General features: G+C 51.5%; 1 protein-coding gene across 4 annotated transcripts in view; it reads right to left on the bottom strand.

Annotated features, from left to right (window-relative positions):
* Nucleotides 1-333: 333 nt before the first annotated feature.
* USH1C (USH1 protein network component harmonin) overlaps nucleotides 334-27,485 on the bottom strand; it is a 47,156-nt gene continuing 20,004 nt past the window's right edge. For 2 of the 4 annotated variants that reach the window (XM_040495693.1, XM_040495694.1), the window contains exons 14-23: nucleotides 27,137-27,261; nucleotides 23,997-24,070; nucleotides 12,466-12,585; nucleotides 11,331-11,381; nucleotides 8,581-8,622; nucleotides 7,962-8,015; nucleotides 7,535-7,634; nucleotides 4,332-4,438; nucleotides 2,996-3,051; nucleotides 334-789 (exon numbers count right to left, since the gene is read on the bottom strand). In XM_040495693.1, the coding sequence (XP_040351627.1) occupies nucleotides 777-789; nucleotides 2,996-3,051; nucleotides 4,332-4,438; nucleotides 7,535-7,634; nucleotides 7,962-8,015; nucleotides 8,581-8,622; nucleotides 11,331-11,381; nucleotides 12,466-12,585; nucleotides 23,997-24,070; nucleotides 27,137-27,261 (742 nt within the window). In that variant the 3' untranslated portion in view covers nucleotides 334-776. The other 2 variants (XM_040495696.1, XM_040495695.1) reach the window with 2 other exon arrangements.

Genomic DNA, 27,485 nt, shown 5'->3' with positions numbered 1-27,485 from the left:
CATACTTAAAGGTAATCCTCTGGGACTCCTGCTTACAACTATGCTTTCTGGAACTGAGCAAAGTCCCTATCTCGTGGCTTCATTTCCCGCCATCTTTCTCTGAGGAGACATAAAGCCCAGCCCAGCCCATCTCCTGCTGCCCCAGCCCCCCTTGCTCAAAGCCAGCCCGTGGCCATTTGATCATGTCCTTCATGTCAGACCCAGATTCCAGAGCTGGGTCCTGTCTCCTACTCTTGAATAAGGGCCAAGACCTTACGTTTTGTTTGTTTTTGTACCTTTTTTTTTTTTCAACTTGAGAGTTTTGAATCTGCTGCCCCAATCCACACTCACTTCTGGAAGCTGGAAAATAAAACAGTTTATTTTGTTAATGAGTTCAGAGGAAGATTTGTGGCAGCAATTAGCAGAAGTAAGAGGAGAGGGAGGGGAAAGAAACCCAGGAGTCAGGGCCTGTTCAAATTCAAGTGGGTAGTCTCCCAGGGCTGGGAGAAACCAAATTCACAGGGCTGGAAGCAAGAAATGAGAGTCTGGATCCCAGGGGCCCTCTTCAGAACAGCTTCTTCCTCCCTCCATGGTGGGCATCAGAGTGGCCTGCAGGGTTCCTTACGGAGCCCTACTTTAGGGCCAGTGGGAGTCTGAAATCTCTGGGTGCTGGCTGCAGGTTTCCAGGGTGCCTGCAGGCTGGCATCTCTCAAGGCTGGTTCCAGGCTTTGTGTTCAGGAGGGTGAGTCCAGAGCTCGCTGGCTTCAAGGGGTGAATTTGGTTTCTCCTTCTGGACTTCAGAAGAAGGTCCTGTGGGGAAGAAGAAGCAGACCAGGCGGATGCAGGCCTTGTGGGTGCACACGTAGCCCAGGGCAGGGCCTGACAACAGGCAGCACACGGCAGGCCCCACACAGCTCCACAGACGCTATAGCCACAGCACACGAGGCCAGGGAGAGGTCAGAAGGGATATGTGGGATGAGACAGGAGGGGACCAGAAGGCAGTGTGGGGTCCCTTACAAAGAGCACGTGACAAGTGGCAGAAAACATAGGGCCACTGAGGCCATCCCAGAAGGCAGGGCAGAGCGGGCCCACTGTCTTGGGAGCGTGAGGTCCTCATGTTTTGAGAAACTTGTAACAGAAAAGTCAACAAGTCCAGGCCTCAGTCTGCCCCATATGCTGCCAGCTGCGGGCCTTAGGCCACCCCAAACACCAGTTTCATGGCCACCTGCCAGCTCTGTCCATGAGCACAGCTCTGTCACAGAGTGGGAAGCCCATCCCCAAACTGGGCTCCACAGTGTTCCACAGAGGACACTGTCAAGGGAGCTGGAGCCAAGGGAGAGAGAAGGCACAGGGGACAGTTTGGTCCAAGCAGGGCTCAGGCCATGACAAGTCACAACAGGACATGAACAGCTCAGATAGGCCAACCCTGGTTCTTTGGACCAGCCTTAATTGCCTCCTAATTGCCCTGGCTCTGCCCAAGCATGGGGCCTGGTAGAGCAGGGGCTCCCAGAGGGTGGTGTTCCCAGGGAAGGGAGGCACATTTCGCTGAGGACACCTCTGGGGGGATATCCAGGCTGCACTTCCTCTGGGCTCACCCAGCCCGTCAGGCACTGTCTGTGCCCAGTAGAGAATGGTGCTCACTGCCCCACCCTGCTTGCATGGGTGCTGCATAGCACCCGTGGCTGTTCTCAAGGGCTCTGGTGAGTGGGATACCCAGGTCCCGAGTGTGCTACAAACTGGGCTCTGCTTGGCTCCCCCTGAGTGGGAGGGTCTTTGAGGTGGACAAAATTCCAGGGTGGCCCCCAGCAGGCCTGGATGGCACTTCAGGGATGGAGCCTTGTCCAAAGAACCTGCCAGCACCGGCAGCAGATGGCCACTGCATGCAGCATGGACAGACAGGGCCCTGTAGCCCGCCTGCCTATTCACCGTGGGGGGCTGCCAGGCTCCAGCTGCAGGAGGAACCTGTGTCTATGCACGGGAGCACGGTCTTCAAGGAACTTTCGGACCGGCTGGGGGCTTTCGGCTGCAGAGGAGGGAAGAGAAGAGCTACATACGCAGAGCAGAGCAGGAAACACAAAATGTGGCTTGGTTATTTTCAGGCAGAGCTCCAGCAGACCTCTCTCTTCACTTAGCAACCGTCTTGGGTCCTGCCTAGGCCCTGGGTCCAGAATTAATTGTTACAGGACCTTGATTTCTCCAAGACGTACCCAGAACTCAGCCGGTGCAGGGCGGAGGAAGCAAGCAGGCACAACCAAGACAGGCAAGCAGTGAGGTGAGGAATAAGTGTGTGTGTGTGGGGGGGGGGGGCCCGGGGGGGGGGGCAGGAAGGTGATGAGGATGGACGCCAGACACCAAAGAGGCAGAGAGACAGACAGACAGTGAGGGGAAATAGATACACAGTAAAAGAGAGGAGAGCACAGATTCAGGTCAGGAACAGAGGAAGCAAGAAAAGGACAGGGTAAGAGAGAAGGGACATATACATCGAGAGACAGACATACAGAGAATCATAGAGCAAGATGGAGACTGGCCTAAGGCTCCCTGAAGATCCTGCGGGATGGGGCCAAAGCCTGTGGTCCTGTGGTCCTCAGCATGAGGAAATGCAGTTACGTATCCAGGAAGAACTACCAGATAGTAAAAGACACAGAAATGTGGAAACTAGCTGATGATGGTGCAGGGGATGAAGTGCTGAGTGGGGAATCAGAAATGCTGAGGCTGTCCCAGCTTCATCATTCACTTGGCCTGAGATCTTGACCAGCTCTGGGCCTCAGTTTTCCATATGTCAAGAAGAATTTGGACAAGACAGTCGTGGCGGCAGCACTGACAATGCTTGGGGACAGTGACTCCGTTCTAGGCTTTCTCTAACCTGGGAGTTTTTAGGATCAATTACTCCTAGAAGCTGTGTGCTTGGACCAATCCTTCAGGCTAGATGAAGACTGGGGGCAGACTAGGAGAAGATAGCCAAGATTCTGGAGGAGGAGAAAGAGAAAGCAGAGGGCCAGGGGCCACAGACACTTACAGCTCGTCATCATATTCCTTGGGGGGACAGACGGCAACAACAAGGTCGATCCAGTCCTGTGGGGAGAAGACCTGTGACTCTGGGGCATGCTCAGGGATTGATGGCATGTCTTCCCTTGACACTCCATTCCCATTCCTGGTGGCTCAAGATCAGCTGGCTGGGGCCTTCTTCCCATGGGGAAGCTTCCAATCTCTGGGACTTCACAACCATAGAGCGCAAGGTTTATGAGCCCTTGAATGACACTAAGTTCCCAAATGCTGATCTGTGGTCCAGAGCCAGGCAGCAATGTGAGAATCTACCTGGGGGATTTCTTAAAACTCTAGATTCATAGACATGCCCCTGGAAATCTGGGGAAGGTCCTGAGAAATAGTATTTTTAACAATCTCCCTAGATCAATCTGATGCACATCCAATCAGGGAACTTCAGGCCTAGCTTTCTGACTCTAACACTTGAATCCCCTCAATGGCATCACTGCCATCCTTGGCTTAGCCATCATTGTCCACCCTCGGCTTGGGTGTATCCAATAAAAAGTAAGTGAAGTATCACTGGGCCCCTCTACCATGCAATATAGCTCCTACCAGTGAACTGAAAGTTCTCCCCAGGACCTCCCCCCATCCAATCCAGTTCTGCCCTTAAGAAACACAGAGGACACTTCTGCTCCCTCTACCCTAATGTAGCCCTTCAGATAATCAAAGACAGTCATCATGTTACCCGTGAATCTTCTCTTCTCCATATCCCTTCATGTGGGTCCCAGGCCCATCTGGTCAGCTTCCTCGGCACTGAACTTAATACCTCAGGCTCGGCTGCCTGCATACAGTTGCACAGGTTGTGCATTGCACAACATGAGAGGGCACCATCCACACTGTAGTCTGTAGGAGGACACCCCCTCGGATTGTGCAGTGCACAGCCAGGGAAACCTTATGTGGTGGCCTTGACCCAGGTGGCTGTCTAATGAGCACAGAACAGACTACCACCAGACCCTCCTCCATTTTGGGCCCTCTACTTCTTTTAATGCTTTCTAGTAGCCCCAAGCACCTGTGATTCCTGATCAGTGCGCACTTAGAGAAGGCCGTGCCACACCTGGTCTTCTGGAGTCTGTATTTGTGCCACCTGCTTTTTGGACTCAAGGCCAAGAACTGACATTTATTTTCCTGAATCCCATCTTGTCATATTGAGACCATTGGCTGGATGTGTTATATGGGTGTCACCCAAGAATTTCTGGGACCCTGGATACCCACCCTGGGATGGGGCATCCTGACTATAAGGCCTGGATGCAGAGGTCAGGGTTTGAGGCAGGCAGGCAGGGGAGGCAGACATGAAGGGGGTTTGCTCTTACCCCCTGACTCCAGGCCTTCTGCAGGGTGGCCTCTGCCTCAGCCAGGGTGTAGTCCGTCACAATCTTGCCATTGATCGCCATGACCTCATCCCCTTTCACAATGCCACCTGCAGGAAAATGAGGCTTATTGGTCAACTGGACTGTACATGACATGTACCTGTCCCAGGGCTTGGCAAAGGTGAGGGGCAGGGGGTCACTGTAGGGCCCTCACTGAAGGAACCTCACCCCTCAATTCTGAGATGGGCTCAGAAGGCATGGGGGGAACAATCCACTAGGTTACTCAAAGGGCACTTCCTACCCACCCTGTCCCCACTCCCTCACCCCAGCTCAGTAGAATCAGGACACCAGTGATGAACCATTGCCACCCCAGCCTTTGCCCAGGCCTCTACTATTGCAGAGGGAGGCAGACCTGCGTTACCCATGAAGTCATCTGAAACATGAACTAGTTCTGTGAGCTGTCCCTGTCTGTGCTTCAGCCCTCTCGGTCTGCATCGGGCCCCTGAGAGGGCTGAGCTCCTTCCTGCCCCAGAACCTTCACATGCTGTTCCACCTGGACACTTGCCCCTTCTCTCCCTTCTCTTCTAGTGCTGAGATAAAATGTCTCCTTCTCAGAGAAGACTGCTCTGACCTGCACACAATCTCGAGCAGGTCTTTCCTATTGTTCTCTCATAGCACCCCAGTCTTTTCCTGCAGAGCATTTTTACAATTTATAATCATATATCTATCTGTTGATTGATGGTCCCTCCCACCAGACTGTCTGCTCCATGAGGGCAGGGACCGTCTCTTTCGTTGGCTACAGTACCCCTAGCACTTACCATAATACCTAGCATACAAATAAGAATTCACTATATTTCTTGAATAAATGAATGATGTTAAAGGTGTTCCAGGATAAGATGACCTATGGTCTAATAAGTTGGGGAAAAGCTGAGTTATAAGCTAAGCGGAGTTACTCACTGCAGGACTTGTCAGAGCCTTGCACATGCTACTATGTATTGTGGCTCTCCAAGAAGTGGGTAGATTGTGCATGGTTTCTCATACATCTTCAACTTCAGAACCTTAAAAAAATTTTTTTAAGGGATTTCTCTCAGTTCTGGTGTCCACGGAACATTCTCTGGATTATGTTGAAATAGATCACCCAGAAGCCTTGTGGGCCTGAAGCCACAGGAATGCGGTGTGTGTTACTGAACACTGTGGTGTGGCAGTGGCTTAAAACACACAGGCTCCTGGAGAAACTTCCAGCAGCTGCTGGTAAGTCCAAAGCAGTGTGGGACCAGACTATAGACTGCAGTTTCCTCTGGCCAGTGGGTCTGGGGAGAGGTGACTGTTTCCTTTTGTACAAACCCAAGATGGAGCCTCAGGAGCAATAAGGCAGTGGTTGGGCTGGAGCTTTGTAAGGAAGGGAGGGACCCGGGAAAGTCACCCATTTTTTCTGGTCCTTTTTCCCTGCCAGACACAGTAGACAGGTGTCTTTCCTAGGCCAGGCAGCAACTCTTCACTCACCTGGTACTGAGATGTGTCAAATGGGCTAGGAGGGCAGCAGTGGGCCATGGCAGCTGCCTAGCTGAGCAGGCCCCGCTCCACAGCTGAAATGAAGGCTCAGAGTATGGCTGTGAGAGGCCTGAGGTCATCAGGGGGCCATAGGTGGGAACCGGATTCCCCTTTGTAACCAACAGAAGCCTGGCTGCCAGCAGCCTGGTGGCTGTCCTATCACTCTGTCACCTGCCCATGTCGTCACCCACCCTTCATTCCACCATCTGCAGCCTAGCACGTCCCAGGAGGGATCTGACCATGGGATTCCTGCTCTGGCCTGGAAAGGTGAGGGGCCCGAGGCTTCTCCTTCAAGGCCACCGATTCCTTCAAAAAAGAGTACTGAAAAGGCTCTTGGACTTGGAAGAAGGAATCACTGGGGCGCCTAGGTGGCTCAGTCGGTTAAAAAAACATCCGACTTCAGCTCAGGTCATGATCTCACAATTCGTGAGTTCGAGCCCTGTGTAGGGCTCTGTGCTGACAGCTCGGAGCCTAGAGCCTGCTTCGGATTCTGTGTCTTTCTCTCTCTCTGCCCCTCCCCTGCTCATGCTGGGTCTCTCAAAAATAAATAAATGTTAAAAAAAATTAGAAAAAAAAAAAAAAAAAAAAAGAAATCACTAATGATGAGTTTCAGACCCTGACAGGTGAGTGGCTTTAAGGCAAGAAAAAGCAAAATGACAAAACTGCTTGGGTTCAAGTCCTGCCTCCACCACTTGCCAGCCATGGGTCCTTGAACAAGCATTTCACCTTTCTGTGCCTCGGTTCCCTAAGCTGTAAGATGAAAGTAATGACAGTACCTACTTTCGGTGTTGTCATAAGGATTAATGAGTTAATACACGTGATCACTTTAGATGGCATAGGTGCAGGTACTTAGAATGGCATCTGGTGCATGGGGAGTTCTTGACAGATGTTGGCCCTTATTTTTTTTTTTTTAATTTTTTAAATGTTTTTATTTATTTTTGAAGGAGAGAGAGACCGAGCGTGAGCAGCGGAGGAGCAGAGAGAGAGGGAGACATAGAATTTGAAGCAGGCTCCAGGCTCCGAGCTGTCAGCACAGAGCCCGATGCGGGGCTCGAACTCACAAACTGTGAGATCATGACCTGAGCCGAAGTCGGACACTTAGCCGACTGAGCCACCCAGGCGCCCCTGTTGGCCCTTATTTTTAAAAGAACAGGGAAGGTTTTGATAGTTTCTTTCTCGCTTTTACATGTGCTGTCTCCTCTTCCTGGAAAGTTATTTCCCATCATCATAAGGCTAACACTGACTTATCTTTTAAGGCTCAGCTCAGGTATCATGCTTGTAGGGAGCCTTCCCTTGGTGGGTTAGGGGCCCCTCAGGATCCCACAACTTCCCTCCACGCCCCCACTCCTCTGTCAGCTCTTAGCATGCTGCACTGTTATTGCCAGAATGAGACAATTCTGAGCATGTTTTCACCACTAGATGGGGAGCCCCTGGAGGGCAGCGTGGAGTCTGGTTCATTGTATACCCATAGCCCTGGCACTATCAAATGCCCATGGGCAACATGTGGGACTCAGTGGATAGATGGACCCATTCAGATGGCGGGGAATTCTTGAGCAACTGTCGGCCCCCCCAAGTTGGCAGCTGTGTGCTTTCCTGAGGGGACCTGTATACCACCACACCATCCCCAAACTGGGGCATAGCTGGTCCCCACTCACCATGCCGCTCAGCAGCTCCCCCCTCATACACAGCTGAGACGACCACCTTTCCGACTGGGGAGTCCACACCGCCTTCCAGGGCCAGATCTAAGGATCCCTCCTGGTTAGAGAAAAACAGGTCTCAGGGATCCACGCAGACAGCAGCCTGTGGGCACCTGTGGGCCTCTTGACAGGGCTACAGAGAGGGCAAGAGAAGCCACGGGGCCAATGACAGTGCCATCAGGGAGAAAAGGGGGTAGGGACACTAAGTGGGACCTGGGTGTGTGGTCCCACCATTGGAGGGGACATTCCCAGTGGAGAAAGAAGAAGAAACGGGATCTGAGGAGTCGCCCAGGAGTCTCTTCAAGAGTAGAAGCAGGGGACCGAGATGGGAAGGGGCTGGGGCAGAGAAGGGTGGTGGCCGCCTGACTTTCACGTGCCCACGTACCTTCTTAATGCGCAGGAGGCGGACATCCTTCCCTATGATCTGTTCTGGGGTGAACTAGAGGGAACAGACAGTTGGAAGCTGTGAGTTTGCCTGGAGGGTAACGGTGGGGCCCCACAAAGTACATGGACAAGGGGACCCTTCCCAGCCCCACACCCATCGGTCTTCAACTGGGGGGGGGGGGATCCCAGGCCTCATGGCGGCCACATGGATACACACACACACACACACACACACACACACACACACACACACACAGAGGTGGCCACGCAGATCCCATATCCACTCTTTGTGAGAATTCCGTGAGGGCTGGGTGAGGATGTGCCACCCAGCATACCACGCAGCACCTGGTCATAGGGCTCAGCATGTGAAACTGTGGTTATAACCCTCCTCGGCCCCAACCAGCCCTGGGGGTCACACCAGCCCTGTGGGTCACACCAGAGTGCTGTTTTGAAAGGAGCCTTCACCCCCAAAGACCAGTTGGGGATCCTTGGGGCTCCTCAATTGCCCCACTTTATCCCCAGGACCCCCAAGGCTCAGAATGTACCATCACTGAACACACCGTAATCCCCCACTCCCACTCCTGGGATTACTCCCCAAGGGAGGAGAGTTATCTTCTCACCATGGAGTAGGGGTCAAAATCTTCCTCATATTTCCGGAAATCCTGGAAGCAAAGGGAGGGTGTCAGGGCCACAGAGCAGAGTTCCCTGAGGGTCGCTGTGGGAAACAAGCTTAAGGCAGAGGGAAAGACGGGAATGGGTCAGAGGCAGGGGAGAGCGTGGGGGGCCAGATGTGGCCTGGATGCAGATGCAGGGAGGAGGCGGGAAACCCCAACAGCCAGAGCGCCTCTGCCTGGGGAGAAGCAGGAAGCTATGACAGCGTTTGAAGGAGCCCAGCCCTGGACCCTGCACCATTCCAGTGGGGTGGGCGTCTGGAGCTGGCAGCGGCACCCACTGATGTTCAGGTGGTCTGAGCAGCCAGTGTCAGCCCTGCCAAAGGTATCATCTGCCCACAGCTTCAAGGCATTCAGGTCCTATCTGAGTTCCTCCGGGTGCCCGTGAGAGACCAGGTTCAGGCTCTGGGGATGAAGCCCAGCTTGTCTCCACCGAGTGCTCTGACCCCAAAGAAAGACAACACTGCTCAAGAGGCTGCTCTCCCTGGGGAATCTGGCCACAAGATGATTGGGGGGGAGGGGAGAAAGGGATGTCAGGCTCCAGGAAGAACAGGGGTGTCTGCGCTTGCCCCATGCCCAGCACTGTTCTTTACGTAATGCTTATCTAGAATGTAAGAGTTCTCCCCAGAATCTTAGCCAGGGGAGGATGAAGGAGACATAGCTCAGGAGCTCTGGCTTGGGGAGGGCTGTGGGAACAATGTCCCCAAGGGTAGAAACAAGCTGGTAAGAAGGAAGATGGGGAGCAAAATCAGCACACACTGCCTTCCTAGGAATCACATGCAGAGAGTGGGAGCCCAGGGTCCACAGACTGAGGGTCCAGGTACGCCGAGTCCTAGAGCAGCAAAGCCACAGTTCATCCCCACGGGCAGGTGGGAGCAGAAGAGAGGCCCAGTGGCAGGGCCCACACAGGCCCTGCTAGACTACATGGAGCCACCCCCAGCACACGGTTCCTAGGCCACACCAAGTGTCCCCCCCTCAGGCCTGTGGCCAGCATCATGGAGAGACCGCTGCCCTCTCTACGCCCAGCATGCAGCAAACAAGTTCTGGGCACAAGACGAGGAACAAGCATCAGCAGACAGGGAGGCCCAAACTCCCTGAGCATCAATCTGCCCTCCCTCCTCATGAGTCTTCATTGCTCAGGCTCAGCCCCCAAGAGCCTGGGAGTCTGGAGTCTGGCCCAGCTCGGAGGCCACTCCCAGGTCAGTCTGTGGGTGTCAGCAAACAGAGGAAGGGATGCGGCAAATCCAGGGGTGGGAGAGGTCACTAGGCAGGATATGGAGTCAGTGCTCTTTCACTGAGGACCCAGACCACTTCTATTTCTTCTGGAAAACTGGGCAGTGCTGGCTATGGGCTTCCCCTTCTCCCTCCCTGTGAGAATCTGCTCTCAGGATGGCCAGATGGCAAGCATTTGTGTCTTGAGTTCAGATCATAGACTTATAAGCCACTACAGCTGGTCAGCCCTTGAAGAGGGAGGGCAACCCTTCATCCAAGAGATGGAGAAATTGAGGCCCAGAAAGCTGACATTTATGCCCCAGGTCATCCAGCCAGGGGGTGGTGGAGCAAGGGTTTGACATCCAGTCTAGGTCCTTGGGCTTCTCACCATCCAGCCTCTCTCTCTTTGAGAGCTGTCTGTACCCTAAACAACAAGGCCTTTAAATACCTGTCTCATAATCACAGTGCTTCGAGAGGTAGGGCGGTGTAGCAGGTAGGAGCCTGACCTCCTGGATGCAACTCCAGGGTCTGACAGTAGCTGTGCCATCATGGGCATGTTTCCTAATCTCTCTGTTTCAATTTCTCATCTACAAAATGGAGGTGATCATTGCACTTACCTCCTAGGGTTGCTATAAAGATTAAATGAGTTCAGATACATAACGTATTTAGAAACTGTGCTTGACACCTTGTTAGCTGTCGCCTGTCACTCCCCAGGCCTGGGCTGGGAGCAGCCTCCTTTGCAGACTCCCAGGTCTCACTGTGAAGCTGACACCTCCCTCTTGTATTGCTCTGCCTGTAGTCAAATCAGCCTGAGGTCTTGTGGCGGGTTATCGGTGAGGTTGGCTGCAAGGTCTTTCTCTGTCTTGGGATCTCTTTCACTGGTGGTGACACAGCCAATCCATTGGCTGGCTCTGTGAATATGAGCTTCCAGGAGGGGGGAAGATAAGTGGTTGCCTGTCTGATACCACTGCTAGGCTGGGGAAAAACGTCCATATCCTTGTGCACAGGAACACTCCAGGCAGGGGGAGGATCTGGGCTACCACATCCTTCCTGACTGATCCAGTGCCACGTACAGCTGTGATCTGCCTTGAGGGGACAAGACAGGGGAGGGACAGGGAGACACCTCAGGCCCCCCTTTCTTCTCTCCTAGGGCTGCAGCGAGGGCCCATCTTGGCCTCGGTGACCCTCTGAGGGTTCCCTCTGCCTGCTCCTCTTTGAATAAACAGTAGCAAAAGAGCAGAGCCCTCAAGGTCCTGCTGCTCTTAGCTTGGGGATGGGGTCTAATAAAGCCAGGGTCCCCTCCTGATCGAGACCTTTCCCAACTCCTGGCTGCAGGCAACAGGAACATAGCTCTGGCCTGAGGTTCTGGCAGATGGTAGTTGGGGCTGCTTCAGAGCCAACTGGCACTCCCAGCAGGGAGAGAAGTCAGAGTGGGAGGGATGGGGGTGGCGGGGAGGACTACAGACACACGACAGGTATCGCTTTACTTGTCTGAACGCGGTCTGATAAACCACCATCCTCTTCAACATCTCCTGTGGCTGCCAGAAAAAAAAAAAAAAATAGAAAGTTCCACACTGGACGTTACCAATAGGTCTCGTCTGCCCTCTGGTGCCAAACCCTGGGCCTGCCAGCCTGGGGCTGCCCTGCCAACCTCCCTCCCCAAATAGACACAGCCTGATTTATGTCAGGGGCCTGCCCGACGCCCCCAGACGCAGCAGCTGCCCAGTTCAAGTCAAGCAGACGCCACTGGTTGTCACCAGCCAGAGAATGCGACATGGATGCATCAGCAGGTTATCGCAGGGGCATGAACTTTGATCTTTGGGAAGCTGACAGGACAGCAAAAGCTCAAAATAAGTATCTGAGCTGTCCTGCCCTGACATTCGGATAGGGTTTCCTTGAAAGGGGACGAAAAATTCTGGCATGACTTTCTTCTCACTGTGGGTGGGAGTCCAGTCTGTGCCTGGTACCCCTGGGACATGAGGGTTACACATGGGTCAGCCGTAGGTGACTGGGAGTGGGCAGACTCTATTGCCCCCACCCCTCAGGACCACGCCTCACACTCCCAGTCCAGTGAGGAGTGAGCGACGAGTTGGAGAAACTGAGGGGATCCACTTTGGCCAGTTTTCCACCTGAGGGCCTTCTGCACCATGCCACGCCAGGCTTTAGGGGCAGAGGCCTGGGCCGGTGGAATCACTGTCGGTTTGGCAAGATGGCAACGTAGGTAAGAGCTTGAGCTGTGGAGTCTAAAAGACTCTGGAGTAAGTAGTAAGATCTTGCTCTGCCTTGGGCAACCGACTTAACCCCTCTATGCCTCAGTATCCTGACACACTGAATCCTGACACGCAGTAAATTCACAATAAGTCTGAGCTGTTGTCATTATCACTTCTAGATGGAGCTCCAGGCCGTCTGGTCAAGTGAGGAAGAGGAACTTCACTGGTCCTGTCAACCCTGGCTTATACCCGTGTGGATTCGCCTCTTGGCCAAGGAGAAGTCAGGAGCTGGCACTTAATGTGCGTTTGTATCCCACCTAACTCTCCCTCCAGAGGCAGCAGAACCCAGAGGAGACAGCTCTTATCTCTGTCTCAGGAGATGCCCTGGAGAGGATCCAAGGAAGGGGCTTACCAGGACCTCGGATTTCACAGCTGGCCTGTAGATGAAGTTGGGCTCCTGGTGGACCATGACAGGTTTGGAGATGGTGGACACGCCAGGGCCTCGTGGAGGCTGTGGGCTTGGGCAAAATGTCTACAAGGGTTAGTTTAAGAGACACCCATGTGAAGTTGTGGTGGGGGTGGCCCAGGTCAACCAGGGCACGTCAACACACATGCAAATTCACATCATGCACATGCCGAGCCCGCCTGGTTCATTCACCCTGTTGGAGGTGCTGAGGGTGTGATCTTCAGCAGAAAGACAAGTTCATTGGCCACAGCGCATTCTGAGGCCACAGAAACTACTGGGTGGCTCTAAGAAATCAGAGACTTGAGCCAGAGCCTCGTTACAGGGGCGCCAGCAGCCACCGTCACTCAGAGGATACACTTTCAACGTTCTCTCTCAGTGGTCACGGATGCCATCCAGCCTCCTCTCTCCCTAAAGGCTATTTCTTCCGGCCACAATTCCATCCCCTGGACTACACACAAAGCATCTGCTGTCCCTGGTGGGTGGTTACAGAGGCTCAAAGACTGACGGTGAGGACCAGTAAGAGTAGCATCCAGGAGAGCCGATGCAACCTGTCTGCTTTGCTCTAACACACTCCATCACCTTGGACAAGACAAATCGATTCAGGTCACAGCTCTGCCCGTACCTATCATGGGTCCCCGCTGACTACTGAGCTTCACCTGCAAGGTCCTTCATGAGTCTCTTCACCTTCCTTTGCAACCTCATCCTTCACCCCTCACCCTCCCGGGTCTGCCTCACTTTAGCCTCCAAAACACCAGGCTTTCTTGCCCTGATTTATGTATATGCTCTTTCCTCTCTCTGCTTTACCTGCCCAGGTGTTATCTTGGGTGTCACTGCCTTCATAAGGCACCCCTTGAGCTTTTCCTCTCCACCCCAGCTCATTACAGTACCTGTGTTCCCCCATCTCCCCCCAGGTAGCGTGGTAGTTTCCTGCTTACTTATATGTCCTCCTCACCAGATGGTCTCAGGCAGGGACTGGGCTGCCCATTTTGTGGTGGTTTTCCAGCGCCTGGCATAGTGTCTGGCATTTAGTAGGTGCTCACTGAACATGCTGAATGAATAAATGAAGGATTTAGTAGTATGCTGGGCACACAGAACAGTGCCTGGGCAGCAGGCATGGCCCTGAAAACCTTCCTCTGGCAGGTGTGATGTGGCAGGCACGTGTGCCACGCTGACACAAGTGGTTGTTTCCACCACCTGGTGCCTGCTGGAGGCTGAGCTGATGGTGCAGATGCAGACATGGGATCACCCACGCCTCCTGCGGCAGCACAGGTGACGACTCTCTCGGAGCATGCCATGAGACAGGGGCAGCGGTACAAGGGCCAAAGCGCTGGCATGGGCAGGATGAAGCTCACCAAAACAGCAGCCCCCTGGCCTTCAAGTCAGGAATAGCCCTGGCTTTGATGTCATTTAAGACACAAGGGTCCAGGTTTCAGAGGCTCCTCGTGTCGAGGAATTTTTAACCTTCCCTGTGCTCTGATGGGGAACTAACAGTGGGAACTTCGTGATTCTTGGAGGAATCCGAGAAAGTTGGATCCTGTTTTGAATCTTGACTCCGACTCAAAAGTTTGCAGAGTTTACCTCCAATCTCGTGTTTCCAGCTACACCCAAATTTTCTTGTATCCTGATCTGTCACTGATCACAGTTAATGTCTACTGAGCACCTACCACATGCCTGCCATTCTCCTAAGTATTAACTTCGAATGAGTTCATGTATTAATCCATTTGATCCTCATAACAGGTAGGTGCCATTAGCATTCCCATTTTAGGGACGAGGACACCCAGGCTCAGACAGATGAAGTAATGCATGACCAGAGTCACCAGCTAGTGGCAGAGTCAGGATTCAAACCCAGGGTGGTTCCTCCTTACCATCTTTACGTTCCCTGTACCTTCGATGCCCTTCCTCCCACCCTCCATGTATTGCCATCCTTCAAAGCTCAGCTCATTAAGCCCTTTACTCTGCAAAGGTGCCTTCAACCTTCTGTTAGAATGCATCCTTCCCAGAGCACAAGTCCTGCGTTGAGATCTGGTGTCTCAAACCTGATCTGGAAGTGTGCTTTCTGTTGGAAAACTTCACCTTCCCTGATAGTTTCATCATCATTCCTGCTTTGTTCTCTAAGTAGAGGGGCAGCTGGGCATGACATGTCTATTGGGTAAATACAGGACCTTTTCATTGGTGTTCCTTAGCTTTCTCTAAATTCGTACTCAAGGCCAGCTCAAAAACCAAAAATAAAAACCCTGTGAACACATGGAAAATGGTAACTGGTCCTGCCTCTTTTTATCTGTTTTGCTCATAAGCCATATTGGTCTGATTGATGGGATTATCTAACACCTGTGTCTGGCCCAAATAAAGGTAGCTGCTGACAAAAACAAAAACAAAAACAAAACAAAACTAAAACCTGTGCCATTTTATAGCTGGCCAGACAGTGGCTCATCCTTCAGATGGCAAAGTCTTAGAGAGCACAGGTATGCCAATTTCCTCTGTGTCTCCTTCAGCACTGCTCCCCTCTGCCCCTCACATAGAGACACAAAGCTTGTGCTCAATCCATGCTTGTAGAATCGAATTTGTTGAGGAAAAGCTGCTGCCCATCTTGATAGGGGGCACTCACAAGAAGGGTATGGCCCTCTGTGCCAGGCTAACTCAGCCCCCAGTGAACCTGCTCCTGGCTGGGCTCTGGGACAAGACCTCCCTGGAACAGACAGACTTCTCTCTGTCAGAACTGCAGGGCTCAGGACCCATCAGAGGTCCAGAGGGAGTCCCTCTGAGAGTCCCCTGCCAGAAGCTGCAGCCTTTTTGGCATCTGGCACTTTCTTCATTCCCACCTTCCTGCAAGCTTTCCCACATGCTCTGAAAAGCTTATTCTGTTTTTCATTCCGGGACTCAAATCCACGCAGGGCAGGTTAATAAAAACCACTTATCGGGTACTACTGACTGTCCTCTCTCTAAGCTCCTACGCTTAGCTGATATGAGCCGCTTTAGCTCTGATTCAAGCCTGGCCCCATGGCCGCTGGAGCAGAGGAATATTTTGTTTGTCTCTCCATGGGATCAAACCTCCATATCTTCCTTGGGGATTACCTCTTCCAAAATAGTCTTTGGATTAAGAACAATTAATAAGAAATATGTCTTTTTGAGAAAGCTCACTGTTCAGCCTCCTGACATCCAAGAAAAAAAAAAAATCCCTAGTCTGTATATAGTAAATCTGGAGATTTCTAGGAACTCTCTGTCTTCATTTTTTTTTTTTTTTTTTTCTGGAGCTGGAAGTTGGCCAGAAATTTCTGGGTATTATACTTCAAGCCAATGTAGTTGGCTAACTCCATAGAAAATGGCATTGTAATGTCCTAACACTGCACTGGACAGTGTTATCGTTTCATTTACAAGATCTTAATACTGCTCTACTACTTATCTTCCCCTTGTTCCCCCCTGTTAACCTGGGGATTCATTTCCCATATTCAAGATTTTCTGAGCTTATATCAAAAAGTGACCGGCCGTGACTGAGCTCTGGCTATTCATTAACACAGTACTATATTGAACCTTACCAGCCCATACCAGCCAAGAGGAGCCAAAAGAAACCAACAGACATAAATACACTGTTGCTCATCACAAGTACCACAGGCAATTCACCATACTGTATAGTACTTCAACATTAGCAGAAACCAAACACATGCAGGATGACCACAACAGGCAGGTTGGGAGCTCATTCTTCGAAAATGGGGTGGGGTGATGTTTCTTCCCATCTCCGCTCACAAGAGCAGTGGAGGATGTGGGAAACAGCAGCCCTGCCACTCTTCCTGCCTCCCAGCATAGCATGCAGAACAGGCGCAGTACCTTTGTGGTGGGTGGGAAGCTCCGTTCAGGGACAGGGGAATTAGTGGGCTTCCCACTGTGGTTCTTTGCTTCCCAGTCCTCTGTTGGATTTCCTGTGTCCCCAGCACGGAAGGGGTGGTTGCCCAGTGCCTCTTCCAGTGCCGAGGGTAGCGGGCGGGTAGGAGTCAGGTCTTGGGTGGGGATAGATGGTGGGGGAGGGATGGGAATGGGGGGTGGAGTGCGTTGGACCCAGGGTGAAGAAGAGGCACTCACACGGCCTGATGAGGGAAGGACAGGGGGCGCGGGGATCTTGGGGGATGGGTTGGAGGGTGGGGGGTGGGGCATCACAGGTAAGGCCGAGGTAGTCTTGGGGGGATAGTAGAACATGTCCAAGGGGATGTCATCCAGGTCAGTGGTGTGGAGGTGCAGCCCGCCTGCGAAGCGTCTCAGGGGTGGGACCAGGGGAGACACAGAAGGCGGGGGAGGCGGGGGCCCCGTGGTCATCTGGGGGAGGGTTGTAAGGAAGCTCTGTAATTGTCTGACCAGTGCTCCACTTCACAAAACACTGAGTATAATGCTTTCCTGTTTCTCTTGCTGCTGGAAATCTACCACCCTCCAACCAGAATCATGGGGTTGTCACTTCTCTGTCACCTGGGTGCTCAGGTGAGCCCAAACCAAGTGGCTAGGAAGGAGTGTCCAAATGTAGGACAGTCCCAAGTTATCTCATATGTGTGATAAGTAAGGTGCCCATACAGTTTATCTAACCTGGAACAACTCAATAGTGAAAGGGGCACCCTTGCTCCAGAACAACATGCCTGAGACCATCTCAGATGGGTTAGGACTTGCTGGCCACTCAGGAGATAAGCCCAGAAATGTAGAGATGTCCCCCTCCTCCAGAGAGCAAGGCAGAGTGGGCTGGTAGGGGTGGCCTTGGACAGTGAACCTGATGTGGCCATCTTGCCTCCCACTGTCCCCAGAGTGGGTCATTCTGAAGTCAGCAGGAGGGTCTATGTGGAAAGAAGGGCCCTGTTACCTCTGAAATCTCATTATCAGCAGAGGAAATCTGCTCAAGGCGTGTCTGACAGAGCCTTTCCACCCAATACTGAATCTTTTCCGATTCCTCAAGGTCTTCCCGCTCTGTCTCGGACACCTAGGACCCAAAGCCAGTGCAAAAAGGAGAGGCACACTTGAGTCACACGTGCGTGGCGCACTCAGATCAGCAGCATAGAAGCATTTCTTTAAAGAGTACTGTTGGGTGTGTCCACTATCCAGCAAAAGACCCTGGCTTATTCCATCTGGCCCCAGAAGAGGTGGAAATAGAAGGGAGAGGATGCTGGAGTGTCCAGCTGACTAATGGCACTTAGCAAAATCAGAGGAGGGACTTGTGCTTTGTTTGGAATTAGTTGGGATAAGGCTCCCAGGGTCCCCATGAACTCTGGGATCTGGGGATTCTCTAAAAATGGCCCTTTTGTAGGCTCCTGGCACAATGCCAAAATTTTAACTTTACTCTTTTTCCCCTTCCAGGCTACTTTGTTCCAGAAGAACAAGTTGGATTTTATTTTTAATTTTGTTGCTTACTCGCTCCTAATGCCAGACCTAATGCACTTCACATTTTCCAGCATTACTCTGATTTTGTAATCTAATCAGCTTGGCATTCTGATTCATGGAAGCATTAAAGAGAAGCAGAACCAATAACCTCTCCAATAGCTAGGGAGTTAAAGTCACCCAACTCATCTAGGAAATAGGAATTACTCATGTCGGACGACTGCTTTTGTCATATCTTGAAGGGGACAGCTTTAGATACACGTCCAGGTTGAAGAGATCTAGCTTAGGATACACCTTATGTTGATGGAAGCAGCCTGACTCACTGCCTGATCAATTGGGGAATAGCCTCAGACACCTCACCTGCACAACGGGGTTAGCCTCTGACCCATACTCTCAGAGCGAATGCAGGTGGGGGAAATTTGGTCTTGGACTCATAACCTGGGGAGAGAGACTGGACAGACGCAGACCTGATGACAAGTGGGTGGAAGGCTAACTTCAGTCCTATAATCTAGGCAGAGGGGTTAGCCTTGGGGTCATACCCTGAGTGCAGAGAAAGACCTCATATTCACACATAGGGTGGACAGGTCTGGCCTTGGACTCATACTCTGGTGGGGCTGGGATGGAGGGGACAGACTCAAACCTCTAGCAAGGTATGTGAAGGGTGAACCTAAGTGTGACGATCTGGGCAGAGAGGCTAGCCTCAGACCCATACTTTAGCAAGGAGTCTAGTCTCCATGCCAAACGTACACCTAAGCCAGAAGGTGGTCTCCATGACCCTGGGCAGGTGGGATGATCACACATTCTAGACTGAGCAGAAGGGCAGGGCTCACTCCATCCTTGGACTCCACTTGGGGAACACAACTCCAGCTGGTTCCCTGGGAGCATGGTGGGGAACAACCAAATTATGTTCTGGGGATGCTCACCTAGCCTGTGAGCCAGACACATACCTCCTGGGCCAGCCGGTTGATTTTCAGTTGTTTTTCCTTTTCCAGCATTTCCTCTTTCTCTTTGTAAAGCTTTTGCTCAAACTCTAGTTCCTTCTTATTCTTTCTCAACTCTTGCAGGCTGTCATACTTGGCTTTCTTCTTATCCTTTCCTTTCTGAGCAGATGTGGTATTGTTTACATGGCAAGGGTTAAAAGGCAGTGTAGACACTGGCACAGCACAGCAAACAGGGCAGTCAGCCCACAGACAACACCAGAAGTGAGCCCCTCCCCCTGCTCTGCCCATCTGCACTGGGCACTGGACCTCAGATTTAGGACAGGTCTACCCACTGTGCTACCCACTGTGGAGTGGGAGACACATTCCTTTTTCCAGCCAGAAGAACTGGCTTACTAGCTCACTAAGTAGCTGTGTGATCTTGGCTAAGTTCTTTAACCTCTCTGGGCCTGATCCACCTCATCTTCAAAATAGAAGAAACTCCTGCCTATAGGCTTGCCCTCAGAGCCAATAAAACAACATCTATAAAAGAGCCTTATAAAATGAAAGTGGTGTATAAATAGAATACATTGTGTTTGTGTCCTAGTATCTGAGCACACGCCTTCTCCATCATCTGGAAAGAGAGGTGTCTCATGTTCAGACAACAGAGATGCATCCTGGGAGATTCTACAAAAAATCTGGGAGAGCTGACGAGTCTCATTTGCAGAGATCCTCTGTCCTAAACTTCAGGAGGTAGGAGCCAGCCTCAGACCTGGGAGCCCAGAGCCAGGGACATCAGATTTTGCTCTGATGCTTAACTTCAGACCATTGAATCCTGTAGAGTCCACCATTCCCTCTGAACTAGACCCCTGAACTGAGGATTAGCCAAAAACCACAGGACTAGGAGATGGGAGTGGGGGAAGAGAATAGCCTAACTGCTTTGTACTGACTGTCAGAGTTCAACAAGATTAGGGAGAGGAGATGCAAGGCAAACAAACTCCTTATTTTTCCTGTTGGAATTGGACCTACAGAACCTGCTTTCCTGCCTGCTCCTCCCATGGGGTTGCAGGAAAGCCAAGGGGTAAGGGAGGAAGAAAATTACAATGTATGGACTGCCTATGTGCTAAGGGATTTATGTTCATAGGTAAATCTACCTATGCTCATAGGTAGGTATTATCCCCATTCTTTTGATGAAGGAACCAAGACTCAGAGAGGTGAAGTCCCTTGCCCAATATCAAACATCCAGTAAGTGGTGGTGCCAGGGTTTGGACCTGAGTCTTCTAGGTCCAACACATTTTCTACTGTGCCCAGATGAGCTGGCAGCAACAGGAGTATGGCAGGAGGGAGTGTCAGCCCCATCACACACAGCACAGAGGACAGAGTTAGCACTCAGGAGAGGTGGCAGCAGAGAGAGTCAACATTCTGGGGAATTGACGTGGGGAGGAGGAAATCTGCCTGTTCACTGAGCTCATCCCCACCCCTAACTAGCATTCCCTGGGGGCTTCTCTCAGAATTCCCAAATCATCCCAGCATCTAAGGGCAGGAATGAGGAACTGAGTTTTTGATTACCGGATACGAAACTTTATCCACAGCTGGAGAAGCCTGGGGGTGTAGTTATGGACCTATTACTGAGTCATCCTGCCTCGCCTCCTAAAGACAATCCCTACTTCCATGCACAGGTAATGCTCTTTGGAGATGGTCACCCATGTCAGGGATAGAGGCCCGCCACCAGGACAGTCTATGAACTACTTGAGAAAAGTAGTAGCAATGACTCTCATTGCTTCAGAGTCCTGCTTGGTTCTTTACCCACCATGTTCACTAGACTCTTGGCTCAGCTGATAGATGAACCCTGCCATCATGTTATAGATCAGACAGCAATTACCCCGAGAGGAGCCAATGACATTCTGCCTAATGGCAGCTTGCTAGGATATGGGTATGGCCTCTCACAGGGACCACCAATGATAGGAATGGCCATTCTGTTGGCTTAAAAACCAAACCAAATCAAACCAAACCAAAAAACCCTCAAACTACCAGTGCTAACATTTTAGAGCCAGGTATCCTGGATGGGACAGGCAGATGTGGCAGTCTCTGTCCCCTTTCCAAGAAAGCAGCTCCTGTTTAGTGATACAGAAGGTTAAACTGTCCCGTAGCATCGTCTACTGACCTCATACTAGCGCCCTCCATACAGGTTACTCAGTTGCGTGTGAATCTACCTCACCTGCTGGACAGTGGGCTCCTGCCATAGGGCTGGTTTGCAGGATTTACTCAAGCATCCTAGTAAAAGGCTTAGTCAGAACCATGAATCCTGCAGGCTGACACAGACTTTGTGGGGCCACAGGCCTGGGGACCTTGAGCCTCAGAGGGACTTACTCCCAGGTTAGGAATAACAAACATCGAATCTTTGTCTTTTCAAATAAGGGAAATTGTGCACACTGATGATCATGGCTATAGATAGCCAAGTGTATTACCCGGGGACTTGGTGTTCTAGCTGCTGGGAGACAATGCAAGTCACGTGGCTCTAGAGGAGGAGACAATGGGTTTTCAGAGCCAGCATGAGAGATGTGATTCTGTTGTCCTTTTAGCTGTCAGTTAAATTCATGGCAAATGGTCCCTCCCAGTTTGGACTGAGAGGAAAGGCAGACAGGATGGATGTGCTCTTGCTTCTTATCTAGAAGCCATCTTTCTCTCTTTTGGAAATGAAATGAAAAAAATACCAGCTATTCAGTTATACTGAACTAATGAATAGGTGAAAACAGGGCTCCTTCTTACCAATAGCAATGTCCAAGTGACATGATTTCCTATGGGAGGTATGTGTGTGGAGAAGATGTTAGTTCTCTTACATTTACCTGGTTATTAGTGCCTGGAAGAGATTTTACCTATCCATAAAGGTATAGGTATTTTTTCCAGTATAATCCTGTGTGTGTGTGTGTGTGTGTGTGTGTGTGTGCGCGCGCGCACGCGCTGTCCTCTGTAGGTGAGTTCTAGTAGAGATAGTGTGTAGAGCATTCAAAATCTAACCCCAATGAGATAGCCTAAGCCACAGAGTCGGGCTGTAGGATGAAAAAAGACAGTCTTATGAGACTGGGGCCTTTCTGAGACCAAGGCAGTGTGGAAAGGAATCCCCCGTGGTGCCCTGTCCTAAGTTTATTCAATATCATGCAAATCATGATCTGTGTTCCTAGGTCAAGATGCTAACTTCTGTCAGGAATAATATTGCTGTCTATTATCTTAACAGTATCGTGTTGGAAGAAGGGAGCAGACGTTTCTGGGACATCAGATATTCCCATTTTACAGGCAGGGAGAAGCTACCTACCTATCATCACGGTCACCCAGCTGCCACCGTTTTGGTTTCTGGGGGACTAACATCCTGCCAGAAAGACCCAGCCGAGTGATAACAACTAAATTAGTTCACCCAGATTTATGCTGATGCCTGATTTCCAAATGCCAAGTCATCTCATATGTCCAATCTACAGATATTAACAGTGGCGTTTTCATAATCAAATGCCAAAGTGATTTAGAAAGAAAAAGGATGAGAGTCTTATAGGGCCTGGAGATACAGTAATAAGATTTAGAGAGAAAATTCAAGGCCCCAGAGACCAGAAAAATGCATTATCTTGGCACACGTAGCGATATTTCTAGGAGAGAGTTATGATTGGTGTGGCTCTTAGTCTCAATTTGAGGCAGAAAATCCCTGCCTGGCAGCGAGTCTGTGTCTGGTGCAGCTGGTCTCATAACGTGTGTTGTGTATACCCAACCTGATATTTCACTCTGTCTGACTATGGCTTCTGGTATTGACAGAGGAACAAAGAAGCTGCCATGGCCCTGTCCCTGCCCTGTGCCTCCGGGGCTGATGCTGACCGAGATGGTGCCAGATGGTACTCAGGCGGGTCTCACCCCATGAACACTTTCCCCCCACAATGCTCCTGTGGCAGCGCCCTGCCTTTTGACGTCAGCCTGATAGATGCAGACAGGTCAGGCCTTGTAGTGAACAGGCCGGGTTACACTGTTTAGAGTTGACAGGCAAAGAAACAATGCTCGTAAAGGCCAAACCCCACAGCAAACTCAGCAGCAAACGGCACAGCACTCAGTCTCGCGCCCTACCTTCCGGATGGTTGGGAATTTGCCATCGTAACGATAAAACCACCCGAAGGCTATAACACAGAGAACAAAGAGATGAGATGCTGTTTGGCTCAGCCAGAGCGTCCACAGACAGCAGCCAGAGGCTGGGATCTCAAGGACATGTGGCTGTGAGATGAGGAGCAGACCCAATAGCAAAACCGCACCCTCGGTCTGACTCTCCACTCACCTGGCTTCACCTGGGTTACAGAGCAGGCCCCAGGCTGCCAGAGAACGGCCCTGATTCCCTGGGGCCCCGTCAACTGCTTCTCCCCAGGACACTGGCTTCAGGAGTCAGTGCCAGAAAATCAGAGACAGCCCTTGTTGGGGGATGAGCTTGTCCAAATCACAGCTGCAGTCTGCTAACACTGAAAGAGAACGAGGGCTCTCCTGACTGATGTCTGGTCCCTCCATCCAAGAAATGGCTCAAGACAAAAGATAGCCTGCGTTTATGCCTCAAATTGCTATCACTCAGAACAAAACTGTCTTATCTCATAGTACAGACCACATCCTCTGCTTTCAATGTTGAGAGAGAAGGCAATGACAGGGGTCAGCTCTGAGAAAGGCAGCTCAGGCAGCTGTGGGCAGGTCTGCCCCAACAAGCATACCCCGCCCCGGCCCCAGACCAGATCATCAGGGCACCAGCCCCCTGCTTCCCCCAGGCAACAGTATGACCGGGAAACATCTCAAACCTAAAGCTCCCTGCACCAGCAGTGATCCATTAAATAATTACCCACCCTGACCAGCCTGAGTTCTAGAACAGGATCTTGAAAGCCTCCTGCCTGACCTTGGGGATATCTAGGGAGTCCTTAGGGAGATCCCAGAGCAGCAGAGGAAGAACCTGGGCTTGGGCAGCACTGAACCAGTGGTTCAGTTGTTTAGGTGTGTATCAGCAGACATTTCAGCCAGGTTGGGAGTCCTGTCCTCAGGCTTTGTGTGCAGTGCTTGGACTAAGCTGGGATTGCAGGAGCTTCGCACAATCCAGTGGTCCCTGCCACGTGATGGCTCCTTAGAGCTGGGTGTCTGCAGGGCTAGCAGGAGGCGGTGGGCAAGGCAAGCGGAGCAGCAAGGCCAGGCAGTGAAGCGGGGGCTGCAAACCTGCTCTCCCTGCTCCTCCATGCCTCCATCCGGGTCATCTGCTGGCTCAAGCTCAGGTTCCACTCCCTGATCAGCTACCCAGGAAAAGAGGAGGAAGCTGGTGAACGAAGAGGGACTTGGGAGACCAAGAGGCCAGAGGTGCTTCCCAGGAGCCTAATGACCTATGCCCGTCCTCCTCTATGGGAACTTGTGAGGTCAGGGGTGGGAACAGGGCTCAGGAGCCCAGAGCAAAACTGTCTTGCTCCGGGATCGTGCATGCAGTGCTTTCAACCTTGGTAGCTTTAGTTTCTCTGTCTGTAAAATGGGCTAACAACGGGGGGAATTCTGACCTGACAGTCAAGTGAGAAACTTTGTGCAGGGCATTCAGTTGAAAGTTGGGAAGTGAGGCACAGAATATGGGAATATCTGAGTATTACACATGTCTGGTACCAAGGGTTTACAATGGCAGAACAGACCTTCCTGGCTGCTTCTTACCACTTTGGGAACTCTGGGTCCCTGGGGGATGTCAGAGCTATGTGGGCAGGTTGATCCTGAGGAGGTGAGGAGATTTCAAAGGGTAAAGGGGAGACATGTGGTTAGGAAGACATGAATGTTGACATCATGTGGAGAATAGCAAATCATCCATTCCAGTGGTTTCCAATCTGGACTTTGGCCTCCCTGGGACTGTTGAAGGGAGTGGATGAGTCTGCTGTGACCTGCCTATTAATATTTCAAATATTAATTAGAAGAACTTCCCCATTCCTCTATGAAAAGGCTGTAAGTTAAATTCCTTAGCTTTTGGCTCAATTTATGTTAATTAAATAGTGGAACATTGATGCTTTCTTGCAAATAATGACTACATAATAAAACAATAGGAAAACAACTGATTGCTTCATAGTTTGATAGGAAAAACCTCAACTTCTAAACCATGGGGTCCATTGGGGGTGGAGGCTAATTGCTGGGGTCCTAATGGAGAGAAAATCCTAGAAATATCCTGTTTAAACCTCTTCATCTCCCAAGGCTCCTTCCGGCTCTGGGATGCTTAATAACCCCCCTCCTCATTGCTTTGGCTAAAGAAAGCTCTTCTGGGGGACTCTCTGACAATCTGTCCTGGCTCAGAAGAATGTTGGGGTTCTGCTGGGTCAGCCACAGGGAGGCAGGCAGTGCCCCTAGGACAGGTGGTGGTGAGAGAAGCAGTCAGGCCCACCACATCATTAGGATGAGTGGCTTTCTTTTTCAGGCAAGAGATGCTCCACACTCTTTCCTGTCTGTTCAAAAATGTGCAGTCCATCCCTCACAGGCACAAACACCTGAGTCAGATATAACCTGTTGGCTAACTGGGCCCCAGAGCTGAAGAGTCACCAGGGAGGAGCCGGCTTGTCCCGGTTGTGCTGGCTCAACACAACAGAGACCGCTCCAGCTTCCCAGGAATGGGGAGGGAGGCAGGAATTGAGCTCGCTCAGAGGCCTTCCTGCATTTTCTGACTGATTTCCCAAGGAGAATGAAATTGCCAGTGCACGCGGACATGGACAGAGGCAGCAGCTGCCCCAGCTCAGGCAGGCAGGCTCGGGCCATCCATCCCATGTTTCGTACATTCCCTTAGAAAAAATTCGTATCTTAAAGCAAAGGGAAAGCTCTTGCTCCTTTCATTCAAGAAGCTTGATTTGGTTTAAAAGCACTAAATAAATAGCTAGCCAGAGAAAGTGTTCTTATTTTTCGTAGTTCCTGAGAGAATGTGTTTGCTCTAAAGCCAAGGCCCGGTTTCTAGAAAGGTACTAAATTGACTAGGATTACTTTCACGAGAAGCAATTAAAATCGATTTCTCTCCTTCTGAAGCTCCTATTTCACTCATAAGAGCAAATTAGCTCCCTGTCTCAAACACAGATTATTCACCAGGAATTTAGCTCTGGCCACATCCTTAACTAATACCAAATGTCAGGGGGGAGGCTGATGAGAGCTTGCTTTGTCCTTCAGAGAGGACCCTGGGATGACACCATCCCCTGCTGCCAGGAAGGAATGTGCTGGGAGATGTTTGTTCTGCACCAGGCAGGAGTGAAACGGAACCATCCAGGTGCCTGCCCAACCTCTTTGTTGACCCAAGTGGCCTGTGTTGACAAGATGATGCCACTCTAGGGCCCAATATGATCCAAAGTTGGGGCCAGGTTGTCTAGACCATCACAAGATCCCAAATGGCTGTGATACAGCAGACATGGGGAATCTTGGTTCTTGGGTGTAGATGCACCCCGTATCTAGAGGTTCCCAGGTCAGCTGAGCACAATCAGCTGCAGCAGAACTGGCCCTATGTCATGTAAAGTGACAATAAGGCCCAATGTGGAATCCTGGACTCGTGATTGCCATGGCCCCCAGCTACCTTGCTTGGCTTCCTACCACCAGCCCCCTGGAGAAGCACTGAGAGTGAGCCACTACTTTGCCCTGGTGGTGTGGGCACCTGGTAGTAGGCGTTGTGAGCAGGTGGACAGGGGAGCAGGTGGTGGAGGCCTGGCCTGAAATTCGAAGTGAGAACCCAGGGCAGATGAAGAAAGGAGGTGCAAAGGGCAGAGGGAGCTGAGGCCCCAGATGGCCGCAGTTTGGGCCTAGGAGTGGTCTCAGTCCTCTCCCTGACTCCATCCTTGAAGGGGTGTGACCATACCCCATGCACAGGGGTGCCGGTGGCAGGGGCACTTCAGGTAAGGTCTTCCCACAGTCACCCATCAGCCTCGGATCACCCAAATCCTCTCCATCATGAGCATTTCCCCTCTTTCTTGCTGCTGTTGCACCCAGCTCTGATTCAGAACCAGGTGGGATGTGGACGTACTACTCAGCAAAGCAAGAAGATGATCCAATGAACAACTCGCTTTTGACAGAGCTCTCCATTCCCTGGTCAGCAGCCCAAGGGCACAAGGAGAGGCCTTCCTGCCTGAGTCTGTGTTGTGGGGGAGAGTCTGGCAACAGGCCCCTGGGGACAAAGGGGCAGAGATCCTGCCCACCCCCATGCCCCGGCACATGGCTGCCCCTCCATGAAAGAAATACAGCCCAGGGAGCTGTGGGCTCTTCACCTGGGGAGGTGGTGGTGATTGGAGGGAGACTAGTATCTCTGTCAAGATACTCCCCAACCCCCAGGCCCCAGAAGGAAGGTCCCTCCCCCGGTACATGATACATACACTTAGGCTTGCGAAGGGGTATTGGGTGCACCTCAGCGGTGATGGTTTTAGATGAGAGCAGCTGTTCCTTTGAGCCCCAGTCTTCTTCCCACTGCTTCTTAAACTTCTCCTCCTCTTCCACAATCCTGAAATAAGATCCCCCTGCCTGTGACTGGGGTCAGGACTTTTACAGGCCCACCCTCTGCCTATTGGGAAACCCTAACCAGCCTGGGGAGAGGCTGCATGGCTCTAGCTGTGATGAAGAAAACAAAGTTCCTGGCACTCGTATTCGACATCGAGTGTCAATGCCACCCTGGGGATTACAGGACTATGCTCTAGTTACCTTAACGTGATGGGCTTTACTAGAATT

This window comes from Herpailurus yagouaroundi, unplaced genomic scaffold (genome assembly GCF_014898765.1).
Source record: "Herpailurus yagouaroundi ecotype Mexico unplaced genomic scaffold, PumYag 187, whole genome shotgun sequence".
Classification (NCBI taxonomy): Eukaryota; Metazoa; Chordata; class Mammalia; order Carnivora; family Felidae; genus Herpailurus; species Herpailurus yagouaroundi.
This window is presented reverse-complemented; position numbering and strand designations above follow the sequence as displayed.